The sequence below is a fragment of the Diadema antillarum genome, unplaced genomic scaffold, assembly GCF_040938485.1.
Source record: "Diadema antillarum isolate AM-2024a unplaced genomic scaffold, OU_Dant_1.0 seq00000002_RagTag, whole genome shotgun sequence".
NCBI classification, from domain to species: domain Eukaryota; kingdom Metazoa; phylum Echinodermata; class Echinoidea; order Diadematoida; family Diadematidae; genus Diadema; species Diadema antillarum.
The window spans coordinates 27,252-42,926 of record NW_027271124.1 but is presented as its reverse complement, the minus strand read 5'-3'; the positions used below and the strand labels follow the sequence as shown (position 1 = coordinate 42,926).

At 38.4% G+C, this 15,675-nt stretch overlaps 1 protein-coding gene across 1 annotated transcript; it reads right to left on the bottom strand.

Moving 5' to 3' along the window:
* Window positions 1–563: 563 nt before the first annotated feature.
* On the bottom strand, window positions 564–14,886 carry LOC139724889 (amidase-like). The gene is made up of 9 exons (XM_071636011.1): window positions 14,808–14,886; window positions 13,777–13,916; window positions 12,012–12,212; window positions 9,791–9,865; window positions 9,167–9,335; window positions 6,642–6,704; window positions 5,255–5,355; window positions 4,425–4,611; window positions 564–781 (listed from the first exon to the last, which is right to left on the bottom strand). The coding sequence occupies exons 1-9, from the start codon at window positions 14,884–14,886 to the stop codon at window positions 564–566; spliced, it is 1,233 nt and encodes a 410-aa protein (XP_071492112.1).
* Window positions 14,887–15,675: the final 789 nt, after the last annotated feature.

Sequence of the window (15,675 nt, the reverse complement as noted above, 5' to 3'; positions counted from 1 at the left end):
CACCATCCCTTTAAATTGAAAGAAAAAAAAACAGTTCAATTCAAAATTCTGAACGTGTTGAATGAATTCTCTTTTTCAGATCAAATTATTTAAAAATCTAAGATCTAAGCACACCCACCAAGCGACACGAGCGAGGGAGGGATGGGAGGGGATCAATGTAGTTTTAGAATTAAAATTCAACCATCAGGTACATACGTCAGTCAGAATGCTGGAAAAAAATATTTTAAAAAAGAATGATTTTCAAGGAAAACACTCCAAAAGGTCAGGGGTACGTGCCAGCAACCTCAGTACCGCATTAGCCTATGATAGAGTCATACTGAGGAGCAAAGGGGTGTTTGCATGTAAGAAACGCTTCACTACCACTGGAAAAGAGTTAATAAGGAATAATAATCACCCTCGATCTCCTTCCATTCCCACAAAAAAAAAATAGACCAATTCATATTATTGCAAATATTTACCAAGAACTAAGAATGTAACAAATTAGTTATTCCGAGCTGAAGTGACAGCAAGTTTCTTTTCTAATTTTCCCTAGCTTTCGGAAATATCTCACAAGCCCCAGTACTTCATATATTGTGTTCAAAATAATCTGCGTTCACTTCAACGAATTTTTCAAAGGCCCGCGCAATCTGAAGGAGCCGAAGTTCACCGAATTTCTTGCCGGTCAGTAGGAGACCGACCGGCGAGCAGCCGAGGTTGCCCGCGTTGATGCTGATGGACGGATGGCCAGTAAGGTTGCCTGGCTTCAGATTCACTTCGACATCCGAGCAATATTCCATCAGCTCTTCAGAAACAAGCAAAAATACGGAAAGCGTGTTATCCTTCCGAAAAAAAGTAACAACATGCAGAATTTTTTTGTTATTCATGTTCCATATTCCACATTTCGTACAAGTTTTATATTCCATTTGATTTGAAGCAGAAATGTTTTTTCACACAATGGTCAGTTTCAACCAATAATGCACAAATGTATAAGGACATATAATTAACGTGTAATATGAGGAACCCACTAAAAAGCAAAGCTTGTAGGATGTGGTTTCCAAAAATATAACATAGGGTTTTAGTACAGTATATCAAAGTCAGAAGTGACGTAACATGCAAAATTCAAAATATCGAGAATATTACAATGTTTACGGGATGTACAAAGTATAGTATATAATGTTTATGATTAACTTATGGTATAAATGCTTAGAAAAGTAGCAAGTTAATCAAACTGGTGAGGTCATCCTCACCATCCTCACCATGTACAAATATTGTACATGTTATATGTTGTTCTATAATTTGTCTCGTATATATATTACATGAATCTTTTGCAAACGTTTGAACAATATTTCCTCACATGTATACTTTGTACTATGTTTTTTTTTTGATTTTCGATGATTGGAAATAAACTATGATTGAATTGAATTGAATTGAATTGAATTGAATTGAATCCGAGCGAGGCATCATTTGAGTATATGCAAAAAAAAAAATTGAAGCGATTACGGCAAAATAATTACACATAGGATTTTAGAAAATTGGCTTTGAGATTTTTCTTAAAGGAGCTTAAAGAACTTGAGTGCAACCGAACCGAATCTAAATCATTCCAGAAAGAAGGGCCGGTAGATGTAATTGTCTTAAGGGCTAAAACTGTACGAACAGGGGAAAAATGATAGGATTCACTGTGTCTTGTAGGGTAAGTATGAATATCACTGTTTTTCACAAACATTGAGGAAAATATACTAGGAAGGTCGCCAGTATTCAACTTATACATGAAAATTCCAACATGATATAAATACAAATCAGAAATTTTTAACAATTTACTTGAAACAAACAATTCATCAGTGTGATCAAAAAATTGTGCTCGATTTATAATCCGCAAGGCCTTTTTCTGAACCAGAAATAACGAATCAATTTTAGTCTTTGAGCAATTCCCCAGGCTAATATTCCGTAATTCAAGTACGGTAATGATAAAGTTGTATAAAGAGAATGCAATATTGGCTTTGGGAAGAGATATTTCAGTTTGTGAATAATTCCAACATTCTTGCAGAACAATTTACATAAATAATCAACATTTACCTTCCATGAAAGGTTACTGTCAATATAGATACCTAAAAGTTTTGTTGAATCTACTTGATTTAACTGTAAAGCGTTCATTAAAACTAAACCTGGAGGAGATTTTATTGTGTTACTGAAAACCATATAATTGGTCTTATTTATGTTAAGCGACAATTTATTTGCCTGAATCCACTCAAACACCAACTTAAGTTCATTATTCAGAGAATCGAGCAAAACATAAGGATCTGAGTGAGAATAACAGAGACTTGTATCATCTGCGAACAGAAGAAAAGACAGCAGAGAGAATGAGTTACGGAAGTCATTGATGTATAAAATGAATAAAAGAGGACTTAAGAGGGAGCCCTGTGGAACACCACAACAAATCGAGTTTATATCAGATTCATGATTATTTACGGAAACAAATTGAGATCGATCGGTAAGATAACTTCTGAACCACTCCAAGGCATTTCCACGAATGCCGTAATGATTTAGTTTATACAAAAGAATTTCGTGATCTATTGTGTCAAAGGCCTTGGGGTAGTCCAGAAACAGACCGACTGTATGCGACTTTGTGTCTATAGCTCTTACAACTTTCTCAACCAGTAGTAATATAGCATGGGTGGTTGCATGTTTTTTCCGAAACCCGAATTGATTATCAACTAAAATATCACAATCGTTTACAAATTTGATTAAACGATTATAAATCACCTTCTCAAGTAATTTAGAAAAGGATGACAGAAGCGATATTGGTCGATAATTTCCTAACTCATCCTCTCTGCCTTTCTTATAGATTGGAATAACTTTAGCAATTTTCATTTTAATGGGCACAAAAGCAGTTAATAAAGATAAATTCAAAATGTGAACTAAGGGTGATAGTATTTCGTTTACAATACATTTCATGAGGTGATTAGAAATCCCATCATGACCTGTACTCTTCTTGGGGCTAAAAGAATTGACAATATCTACGACCTCTGTTTCAAGTACTGGGAGAAAAAATAAAGACTGTGGATTGGAATTTAAAAGGTAAGAATGAAAGGGTCTGTGTACAGATGAAATATTGCTGGCAAAATTCGGACCAATATTAACCAAAAAAAAAAAAAAGAGTTGAATGCTTCCGCAATTTCCACATCATCTGTTAAATTCTTCCCTTCACAAAGGATAGTATCAATGATACCCTTATTTACACGTTTATGAATAACGCTATTTATTACATGCCAGGTAGATTTTGCATCTGACTTGTGCTGTTCAAACAAAGAACAAAAATAATATTTTTTTTTTGCTTAACGTAACAGGGACGTAAGAGTATTCCGATATTTAATGTACTTTGATTTATTCAAAGCTGTATTACATGATTTATATCTGTAAAATAAAGTATTTTTTCTGTTTATGGATCTAAGTAAAGCTTTTGTTATATCCAGGGTGAGCGCGGAAGTGTTTTGTAGTTTCCTCTTTGATTTCTCAAAGGGAAATGCAAGTGATATAAAGGTACCAAAATATTCATAAATCTGTCGTACACGTCATTCGGATCAGTGGAGTTTAAAACCTCATTCCAATCAATTTCGGATAAACTTTGTTTGAACAGCTGGATATTATGATCGGAGAACACTCGTGATTACGATAAATTTTTACACACCTTTTGTTTATGCGATTCAGGTAGAGTAGAAATGGAAGAAACTATAACGGGAAAATGATCTGGGATATGTCCGTAACAGCGATACATTGATCATCATAATCATGGCTGTTTAAAAATATGTTATCGATCAGTATTGCGGAGGCTCCAAATAATCTTGTAGGCTTGGTGATACAAGGAGTGAAAGAGGATGATACCATAGTATCAAAAAAATCACGTGTTTGTGGCTTACCATAATCAAGTAAGTCTAAGTTAAAATCTCCCATTATGTACACGTGTTTGTTGCGGAGATAGGGCGAATCTGAAATAATTTCTAAGGTTGAGATGAAGTCAGAATGATTACAATTTGGGGGCTTGTAAATTTCTCCTTTCAATACTTTTTTACCACCTGGCATATACTTATGTCAATGAAAATACTTTCAATTGAATCAGACATATAATTCAACTGGGTTATCATTTCAAATTTCAAATTATTCTTCACATAAAATGCCACACCTCCACCTCGTTTACAAACTCTGTTATTTGTTACCAGTGTGTAACAATTACTCATTGATTAATTACTCATTGATATCGTCTATTCTTTCAAACAGTCATTGCGACAGTTTCTTTTTCGTTGCTATTGAATGCAATCCGCGCTCGTCTTAGAGCATTCTATTTGGCAGAAACACACATAGCTATTGATACATAAAACACACAAACACACACAAGTAGAGCTTTAATGCATGTATCTTCCATATAGCAGAACAACAGGATTACCACGCACCTCGGAAAGAAGCGTCACTTTTCAGCAGAGGTGGAGCTGTAATTGGTACAGTAGGCATGGCAATGACATCATAATCTTCCAGTACTTCATCATAGTCTCTTGTGAGTTGCCGCCGAAGATTCTGGGCTTTGCCGTACAGGTGCAGGTAATTGTTTTCTTTCAGATAGCTACCAGTTAGTATCTGCATCTGCAAAATGCAAAGAAAAAAACTTTATATAAGACTTCGCAAAAGTAAAAAGTCGCACGGTACTTGTACCGATGGAACTTTCCTTTTTTTTTTTTTTTTTGGTTTCTCTACCTCTAGATATGTTTCCATCTCTTGTTTTGATACATGTATATTTTCTGCATCTACCTCCGGCTCCTTTCTCTCTCTCTCTCTCTCTCTCTGACACATACACACACACACACACACACGCACACACACACACACATTGTGTGTACATCATGTACATCATGTACATTGTAATCTGCTTACTGATATTCTATGTGATATTACTGAAAAGAATCTTGATTTATGTATGAAATTGTGTTGGGAAGAAAAATAAATCAAACAAACAAACAAACATACTATCTGTCTCTTTCTACATAATATATATGTGTTATGTATATGTATGATTTTATATAATGATATATTCATACAATATATAGGCCTACACTTCTCATGACAGTGTATGGTCCATATACTAATAATCTCTATAAGTACTCGTTTTGCTATTGCTAATGGATGAGTGTAAAGTCATTAGCGTGTTCTTCTCTAACCCCTTCTCTCCATCCCATACCCCCCCCCCCCTCTATTCTCTGCTTCTGTGCTCAGTGTCTTTAAAATTCACCTTGTTGTACGGATGCATTTCTCTGGCATAGAGCGCCAGTCCGGATGCCACTCCCCACATCATGCTGGTGGGGTAGACGCCAGTGTGATGTAGCCCCACTCCTACGGGGAGGAATGACAGCAAGATCTTCCAGGAATCTTGTATACCCAAAATGTGTGGTCACATGAAACACTAATCATGCATTCCTTTCTCGTTTCTATGATCTTCTACACACTGTGGAAGCACCGGCATGTAGTTCATAAGTCTCTGAACTTTCAAACATCAGTTGCTGAATTTGAATTCTGATCGGAGCTAACATCCATAGACGAGCAACTGTCAATGAACATTTTCTGTAATGAAATAAAATGGTTACCTGCCAATACTGGGTCAATAACGATGGTTAGGGCCCTAACGAAGAATGTGTCTAACGTCGAGGAGTATACCCTTAGCTTACCACAACTTTGTTATCTCGTATAAGTCACTATGCTTTTTGCTTGATGTCATTTTGTAAGGAAAAACTCTTGCTTGGCATGCGCTACCATAGATAAGTCATTGTGTCCTTAGCTTGATGACATTTTAGGAAAACATTCCATGCTATTCTTATCATGAAATTGCTCCGCCCTGTGCTTTCCCTACAGTGATGTGAATACGAACTCTCTTATTGCTTTTCGTGTAGTCCATTACCCGTTGTAGTGGACTAAACTCCTGACTTTTAAAACCAGGAGATCTTTGGTATAGCTCTTGCATGGCATGCGCTATAATACCTTTTAATCATAAGATAGCCTCCTATAATTTTCCACTTGCTCCAGTTGTTCATGAATGGGAAATCGGCAGTGCCTGTTAAGGATACTGGCAGGTCCGTCTCTTGTAGATATGCTAAATCTATGACCGTTATCATGGATGAACAAGATATATCTATGTGATATCTTTGATTAAATTGAACATTTTTATTACCACCATGCTCATCATAATGACAATATTCATTATAATAATATTGAGAACCATAATGATATAGTTTAATGATTCAAACTCATGAAATTCTCCTGTCGAGTGATTTTTATTGCAACTTGACAGACAAATTGCTCAACATCAAATGTACATGGACAAAAAAGGCGCCTGTCAGGAGATCAGGCGGTCGTAGGATTGAATCCTGGCCGAGTATATGCACATGATTTCTTTTGTCATGGCTGCTACTGAAATACATTGTATAGATCAATCAGTGCTTATTTAAGTCGATGTAAGACAATTTGTCTACCAGTTGCAATAGTGTAATAATGCTATAATTCTTATCATCATTAGCATTACCACTACTAAGCCTACTATTGTTATGTAGTAGTAGTAGTAGTAGGGGTAATTTCGTGTTAGTTGATAGTATCATAACAGACCATGTTAACAGAATAACCCTTACCACCGGTGGAGAAAATAGCGTCGATACCGCCAATATTTCCAATCACCTTTCCGATGGCTTGACCTAGTGAAGAACAAACAGATGAGTTACGGGGGAGGGGCGACAAATAGCACTATATACACATGGTTCTTTTATAATAATTTTGTCTTTTTGAGGTTTTTTTTTTTAAACCGAATTCTAGTCATCACGGTGGCGGGAAAATAGGCTTGTGGCTTGAGTGTCAAGAAAAACCGCCTTCCGAGTTTCCTTAAATCCCTTGTAAGATTGCTTTTTCTATCGCACCATGCTGGACAAAAGTGAAATAAGAGTGTAATTTCTGCTCTTTAAGATACATATGAACAGTTTAAAAGCATTTTTTTTAAATATCTGATATGTGACTAATGTTTCCTTGCGAACGAGATAGACCCATAGGGAATTTCAATCTTGATCGTGTATTGCCTAGCTAGTATGGAAAAAGAAATGAGAGGATTAAACTATAATGTAATACCCTTGTTTTATGCCGAGAACAGGTCGGGAGAAAATGTTTCGCTGGATAAGAATGATAATTGATGAATTATTGCTCTTAAACCGAATGGAGAGCTGATCAACACTCAGATCACCCAGGGTTTCTTATTTGTCTCACTCTCTAAACTTTTACAGCTCATATTGTGTGTGTGTGTGTGTGTGTGTGTGTGTTTGACTGTTTTATACAAAATATATGATATCAGGATGGCATGCCCCTTTAACCGAAACTATGAAATGATTTGCGTTTATATTCCCCCGCCAGGCTTCAAGCCTTTCAAAGGTAAACTTCCTTTAACATATACAAACGGAATGCTGCGTTATTGATTCGTCACCCTGAATATATGATTTATTTTCATTCTCTATAGACCGATTCGGGTTCGTTTAGGGCAGCAGACAATTTGTGGCACTGGGCGCAGCCATTAGCTCATTTTGCGGTGTCCCAGCCTACCCCCCCCCCCCCTCTCCCCCACCCCACGGGCAACATGTTTATCGCGCACTTGTAACAAAGGTTCGCGCATTTAGCAAGCATTCGCGCTCTCAGTATACGAGACGCCTATTGGCTAAAGCAACCATGCCTCAGTTTTTCATTCCGTGCGCGTGCTAATGTAGGGAGAGGGGTGGGGGAGTGGGAGGGGGGGGGGGGTCGGCTGAGACACCGCAGTAATGGCGCTGCCCATGCCAAAAATACACATAGCGCGTCACAGAATCGGTCAATACATACTTATATCGGTGTTCCCAGTGCAAATAGAGTGGGGTTTACCTCAAGATGGAAGACTAATTTGAGTCACCGACTTTTAAAGCTAACTGCATCAATCTGAGGTATTTCTGTTTACACTTTGGGCAGACATAGACTACACACTAGAGTATACTCACACGTATACACTTGAAACAATCAACACATAGGGCCTACACATAAGCACTCAGGCTGGTAAGAAATTAGGGGGTTTTTTAGCTACATTTTGACAATTCCCTAAAATAGTCATGTGAATGAAAGAACAAATTTTCTTTCTGTTTTTATATTTTGTTAAGTTCAGTTCAGTTCAATTAATTTCCATATTTCCACTTTTTCTTTCTCGAAGAAATAACAAATTCATTGACATTGATGCATTAGATAAGAATACAAGATATCTACAATCATGTCTTTTTGCACCAAATAAAGAATACACTGAACAGCTGCTGAACATGAATTTTAATGGTCATATCATGCCACAAAGGTGTCTCATAGAATGAAGTAACAGAAGTATGATGGGACCTGCATAAAAAAGTAGCATGTAAAATGTAGGCCTAGGTCCCAAACTTCATATACAGTACGTAGGTGTGAAAATTACGGAGAATGGGTAGGATGTCTTGATCAATTAACGAATTATTCCAACATACAAATCAATGCTGTGGGGTGAACTAATGCAGACTACATTGTTTTCGACCTATCTGTTGAATAAATTCATACATTTCTTAATATTTGATCTTTAAAAAAATACTACACTGTTGCTTAGGTCGACAAACAAGGCAAGTTCTGTTTTTAACGTATGGCGGTCCTCTGTGTTTTTTGTGGCATGTATATAATATGCTTATGTATGATCATTTACATATTGCATACTTCGATGGTATCAAGATGAGGAGGAGAGGTATTTTGGATAGCCCTACCGGTGTGGTGGTGGACGGATGTGTATGTATGTATATGGCTTTTTGTGGGGGTTGGGCGAGGTGGCGGTTAGACAGCTCAATGTGTGATGAAGCGTGGGACTGATGAAGGATGAGAGGGAAGGCCAGACATAGGTGGAGTTGTGATCTCATTGGATGATTTGAGAATATTACACATTATTTTGGTAACCGATCATTGAGGAGAAATAAAATCAAGTCAAGGGGCCCGTTTCATAAAACTTGTCATTAGTGACAAGTTGTCAAAGATGTGACAAGCTACTGAAATCCTTGCATCTGATTGGCTGAGAGCAAATTTGTCATAGAAATGTGGCAGTTGTCACTGATGACAAGTTTTATGAAACGGGCTCCAGGTCAGATACCTGCACTATGAAGAGGAATAGATACGTCATCAACTTTGGAGCCGGACACTGCGGCAAACAAACCAATTCTATGTCGAATGAGTTTGTCGACCTCCGGGTTCGAATTCTTGTGTCCAAAGCCTTCCACAAGCAGAGCGATGCGCAACCCACTCGTGTCGACATCTTTTAGCTGACAGACAAACGAATTGATACACGGGCGGTCAAACAGAGGGAAACAAGCAAAGACAGACATGTAGACATCCTGAGACGGACAGACAGTCAAAGACAGATAACCTATCAGTGACAGACAAAAAAAAAAAAAAAAAAAAAACGGAGAGGGAACGCCCGGTCGGTTGATAGATAAAGAAACAGCGAGATCAAACCCCTGTCCCTCCAAAACAGAAAAAGAGAGAAAATAATGTGTGGTGAACAGACAGAGGTACATAGACATGATAGACATGGACTAAGGCACCAGAGACATAGACAAATGAAATGAATGATTTTCTGGTTTTAGTTACCTGCGTCTTTTATACCAATGGATTCTATAACTTTAGAAAGAAGATGCATGCATCATGACTAATGTTTTCTCTCAGGGGAAATGACGTGAATGGATGGAACTTCAGCCAATCACGTTCCAGCAAATACCTGTTCCGTGTAGTTGGGTACGACTAGATCGCGCGGTTGCCTTGCATCCTTTCCATCGTCATAACCAGCAATGACCTGTACCGGATGTGAAATACAAAATAGTTCGTTTAATCAAAGAGCTACTAGCTCTTTGGTTTAATCGAGACCTATATTATCTCTTGTGGGTTTTTTTTTTCAAGTCTGAGATCAGAAAAGAATAATGTTTGGAAAGTTCATATTTGTCAAGATGTAAATTCGTATTTGAAATCGGCAATATCATGAAATATTTTCGTGACGAATTTCCACCACCTGCATCAGAATTCGATAGCATTCCAAAAAACTTGGAGAGTATCTACTCTTAAAATATGACATCACAATGGGGATAATCCTGTCAGTTAAGTAATACTAGTAGCACCGATTAGCTTAGCGCCATGTGAGCCCTGTGCACATAGGAATATTATTCCGTGTACAAATTGCCAATTGCACTCGCGGTAAGATCTCGTCCAGCATTCGTTTACATCGGAATACTTAATTTTGACGTTCTCACGTATTTTTGTTGTTGTTGTTGTGGTGGTGGTGTTTTTTTTTTTTACGAGTTAGACACTGACCTTCCGGGAATTTCATGTTTTTTTCCGCACATAAACTTATAATGACTTAGCTTCTCTCGCACTGCAACAATTTTGTCTTGTCGATGTATCAATACCATCAATCCATTTCTTCTCAAACTTTGTACTAAACATTTGTTTCATTCTGTTTTTCATCCTTCAATGTCATGATTATTCATCTGCCATTTTAATCTTCATGAATGACCCAACAAAAGGAAAACATAAAACAAAACCCCTTTATTATGAAGATCAGTAATTCATTCTGAGATCAAATCGACCTTACGTAGCGTGCATGGAATGCAAGGAGCATGGTGGTGGGGAGGTAGCTCTGAAGCAAACACTATAGAGATTTAGTTTCCAGATAGAAATGTAATGCTTGGTTTGATTAACATGAGCATTCAATATTTTTTCTTCTGAATTTACTTCGCAAACAAAATTGACAGACCATTCTACATTTGTTTTATGAAGTTTATTATTTCACACAACAATTTTCGTTGCAAGCATGTAAAAGATCTCACAAATGTCACACCGCTTTAGCCGCATTCTCACGCCTTAAACCGATCGTCTGCGCGTGGAGATAGCTCAAACCGTAATAACTGTGACTGTCAGAGAACAAAGGACATAAATTACGTCACTTCACTTTGACTGCTCTCAGTGGCCATTTATCTTTTGAGGCAGTGTCATTGGTTGATATAACTGCTCTCTGTGGTCATCATTACATTCTTTGTATCCCTCGGTAACCTGTCAATCAATACAGGGGTGGACATTACTAAAAGTGATGAGGTACAAGACCGTTTGGATCATACACCATTCGGACATTTGTTTGCTTGTTTGTTTGTTTGTTTTTTACTGCAATGCATGTTCAGGATTGGTGACTGACTATCCCTAGTGTTGTTTAGTTTCATATGGTCAAAGGGAAAATATATGGGAGTTGCAGTATCGTCTCCATTCGAATCCATCAATGAGACCGTCTCTAACAGATTATCCATAGTGTGCCTTGAACACAATATAAGTGTTGTGCTCCAAGGGACTCTATCATTGTCTTGTCGATAACACCATACGCGCTTTCAACGGAATGGTGTATAGAATTCGAATTCTGCTTCAGCATCCGCAACGCTCCTATGGTGGCGTCACCTTCCTACGTCAATGAATGGTTACTCGGTATAAGAAGTTGATCGTAAATGTGGTCGCACTCAGCCTGGATGGAATACCAAGGGAATGAAGTGTACGCCCCGCTTGTTTGCGCGTAATGTAGTGACCGCGGTAAAAATGTGAATCTCTTTGAGCACCGTTATTTTTGACGAATTCACTATACAATGATGATGACTGTGGAACTGAGTTGAGTTTATTTATTAAACAATTGAAAAAAAAAATACCTCTTGCTATATCAGCTATCAAAGGTGGTTTTTTTTTAGCATGGTCGTGATGATAACATAGTACAACAAAAATACAACATAGAAATCATACAATGAAGTTACTGCAACTTAAAGATACAAACAAGCAATACAAAACACTGAAAAAAAAAGTGAAGATGTCGCCTACGATGACCTCGTATAAATACATGTGTACTGCGATATTTTTCATTTTGATTTTCATTATAATCATCATTCTTATCAAGAAAGAATCAAAGCCAATACCTCAAGCATCAACGCACAGTCATCAACCGTACGTGCCATGGGACACAGATAATCGACCACAAACTCGCGGGAAGCACCGCCGGTGTAGGGAACGAGACCGAAGGTCGGCTTCAATCCAACCAGCCCGCACCAGCTGGCCGGTGACCGAACCGACCCGCCCTGGTCACCTCCGATGGCGATATCGACCTCCTTCGTGGCGAGCTTAGGATTGGAGAAAGGCCAGTGGTCATTGAAGTTGACAGATCAATTGTCACGATTACGGTAGAACCAGGGGATTTGCAATTGAACTGGTCGGTCTCTCAAAACCTTATCACATCATCGAAGAAAGAGCTACTGTCATCGTCAACGATTCCAATTTCAAGAAAATTCTGGGTTTTTTTTCTTCTTTAATGGTCAATTCAAATTATTGCAAAGTATCCATCTGTGCAGAATAAATACCCCGTTGTCATTTATACGAACGAAAAAAAAAAATGTTGGTATACACGGAACTTGACGACTATTTTTTAGGATGCAAATTTTCTGGTTTCTGTATAATTTATGGTAATCATTCTCAAGTCAAAGAAAATTATATGAATACAAAATGCTTTTCTTATTGTTCGTGAAAACATCATGTCAATCAAAAGAAAAGACAAATTCTCTTTTCTAAGGAATACACACAAACCAGGGGATTTGGAAAGACCTGAGACGTGAGCGCAACCCTACATTCTATAAAGCTTATTATAAGGGGGGACATATTATTATTGTGCCTCCTACCAAATTTTCATCTGCTGACTCCTGCGCCCTTTACCCAATTTCAACCAAATTTGGTGACTTATCCTAAAATTTTATTGCCAACATTTTGATAAATATAATATAGCTATGTCCAATATTGCTGTTGGCCATCGCAACCGTAAACTGACAACCATGTCTGTCAGAATTTGCGTGTTTTGCTGTTCCAGTTTCAGTGTAAGAATGAATATTGTATATACTTGTGAATAAAAGTCGATGAAATAGGGATTTTCAAGGCTGTAATTTGCTAAGAGACCAACATATGAAGTAATTATGGTTGTAAATAACCCTGAAATGTTCTTCTTGTCGTTTTCTTTGTCATGTGACATAGGCATCAGATAATAGATGTGAGAGATAATTGAAAAAAAACAGTGTATTTTAAGGATTACTATTTTATTTTGTGTCATTTTGAATCTATTACACACATTTTGCCTGTAGTATCATTTGTTTCATTATTATATACATATAAAACCTCAAAAGTCCAATATTCTGGAAATATAAATGGGATAGCTATACATGTCCTTATCCAAAACAATAACATAGGTCTCATATGCATTTCTGTATAAATCAATGTGCGAATAGCGCCCCATGTGGTGACCTTGAGATCTATCAACCATAACAAATATAGTAGTGAAGTTAGGCTGGCTTTTCTCTTGAAAATCTGGAAACGACTTATCTTAAGTAAAGACATAATACTGGGGATGAAAAATCATAAAGAACAACAATGACTTTAGCATTGTATAGTGCTATGTATTTCTTTATGATACTGTTTTGAATAGCGCCCTCGATGTGTAACATGGTATAACATCATGTAGAGTTTGAGCTGTTCTACCAAATATGATTGTGATACATCAATAAGAAAGAAGTTATATGGGGGGCACAATGTACCCTTCCCCTTGGGCCTAGAAGGGTCAAAATAGCTTGGTCTTTATAGGGTTAGGAAGGGAGCGTATAATTTGTGTCCTCATAATTGGTTTTACGGAAGGGAAATGGTTACCAAGACGGCGCAACCGGAGCTGGATCCACCTGGAGAGTGACCAGTAACAGAAGGGTGAAGCACTGGTCCGCTGGCGCTTGTCATGCTGTGTATCGAATTGCAGAGCTCTTCACAATTGGCCTTTCCAAGAATAACGCCCCCTGCGGTGTGAAGTGATGTACAATCTTAGAGTATACTACGTGTGGTAAATTAGATACTTTTCAATGTTGAGTTGTTTATAAGTTTTGAAGTATACAGGTTGGAGGTTTCCGTGACATGTCTCTTGCAATCAATGTGCTTTAAATACAGTCGAAATCCCACAGGCGCAGGTAAAACATCCACAGCGACTGCATGGGCAATGGGCATGATTCATCCTTTCTCACCACAGCATCCAGCAATGTCCAGGAGAATAGGGAGCTTTAGATTTTCGCGACGGTGACGTTCAGAAGAAAAAAAAAATGTTTTGAGCATGTGCAGAAGCGCGCGTCAAGTCGATCTATTTTCAGCTTGCGTCGCCTGAGTTTTCACTACGCGTACTGGGCTATTCTTACGTCCGCACAGTTTGCAACGTAGAGAACTCCTTCATGCACCGATCATATGGGGGCGCCATTTTATTTCTTATACGTTGCGTCCCAGCGTAATCTGAAGCTACTTTTCAGCACGACGCAGAGGAGAGGAGAACGTCCAGCGCAAGCGTCGTCTCAAACTTCCGCACGTCAAAATCTAAAGCTCCCTAATTAAATAACATGGGCAGCAGCATCGAAAAAAAAACTAAATATGTAAAAAAACAAAAATAAAGGGACCAACAAAACCCATGCAATATCGGGAGGGGGTGGAACACTCACAAACTCAAACCTCTGGACCCACCCCAACGCTAACAACAACAACAACAACAACAGAAAAAAAACACCACACACAAAATAAAGACCCCCTCCGCCCGCCCCCCCCCCCCCGAAAAAAAATCCAACAACTCCCATGGTCCTAACTTTATATATTATTCTCCATGATTATTATTGTTATCCAATATGACGATATTGGTATGAATACGAAACCTGCGTCCAGCACTCTAGTAACTACCGTCGCGTCAAAGTCGGGAACGTAACCCTCGAGGAATTGGCAACCCATCATCATCGGGATTCCCGCCACGGCGATGGAGTCCTTGATGACGACACTTTTTCCCGCAAGTTTCCCGGCAGCTGCTCCCTTGATTGTCGATTTGTATGTCCTGAACGATAACAGTGAAAATTCATTCATGATGATGAAGCATTGTTGCTCGAAGAACGAAAGTAAATGTGAGCATTACAAACAGATTTTAATAGCGCTGTATCTTTCCAGGGTAATCAAATGCGTAATTTTAATTTGGGTAATCAGAGAAGTGATAAAAGTCCCAGGAAACATAGGCTAAATGAAAGTAAGATGTGCTACCTTCTTAAATAGATTGTCAGAGATTGTATGTATAGTGACGTTTGGAATAAAAAGTAACACACTGTGCTGACTGTACGCAACTGAAAATTTGGGTATCCTGTGGCGCATTTAATGCTTTTCACCGTTGTAATCTGTCCACTTTAGACAATCTTTTTTCTTTATTCATATTTTGTCAATATACTCGCCAGGCATTGTACGGATTTTCGGCACCCGTTGGCCGATCGCCCGGGGTCCTGGGATACTTGACAGGTAGAACTGGCTCCACCTCTAACTTATCGAGTTCGCAGATCACCGTCAGAGTATCTGCGATGGCGGCCTGATAGTCGGTGAGGTCAGCGCTGCCTTTCAGACCGAGGTTGTGCCTGTCTGAGATGGCTTCCAGTTCTCCAAGACTTGGCGCGGCTACCGACTGGTCCCGATACAGAGAGTCACCTTTCAGATGCATAAAGGAGAATCCATCGAAATTAAGTGCGGTTATGTCTTGAGAGCTATAAG

Bases quoted from the DNA above. Each gene is read 5' to 3' on its own strand.
- LOC139724889 (XM_071636011.1), bottom strand. From the start codon at position 14,886: ATGATGATGGGTTGCCAATTCCTCGAGGGTTACGTTCCCGACTTTGAC. The intron at 6,705-9,166 runs GTATCTGACCTG...GTTCTTCACTAG, and splicing joins TATTCCTCTTCATAGTGCAG to GTCAAGCCATCGGAAAGGTG. The intron at 4,612-5,254 runs GTGAATTTTAAA...TGCATTTTGCAG, and splicing joins AAATGCATCCGTACAACAAG to ATGCAGATACTAACTGGTAG.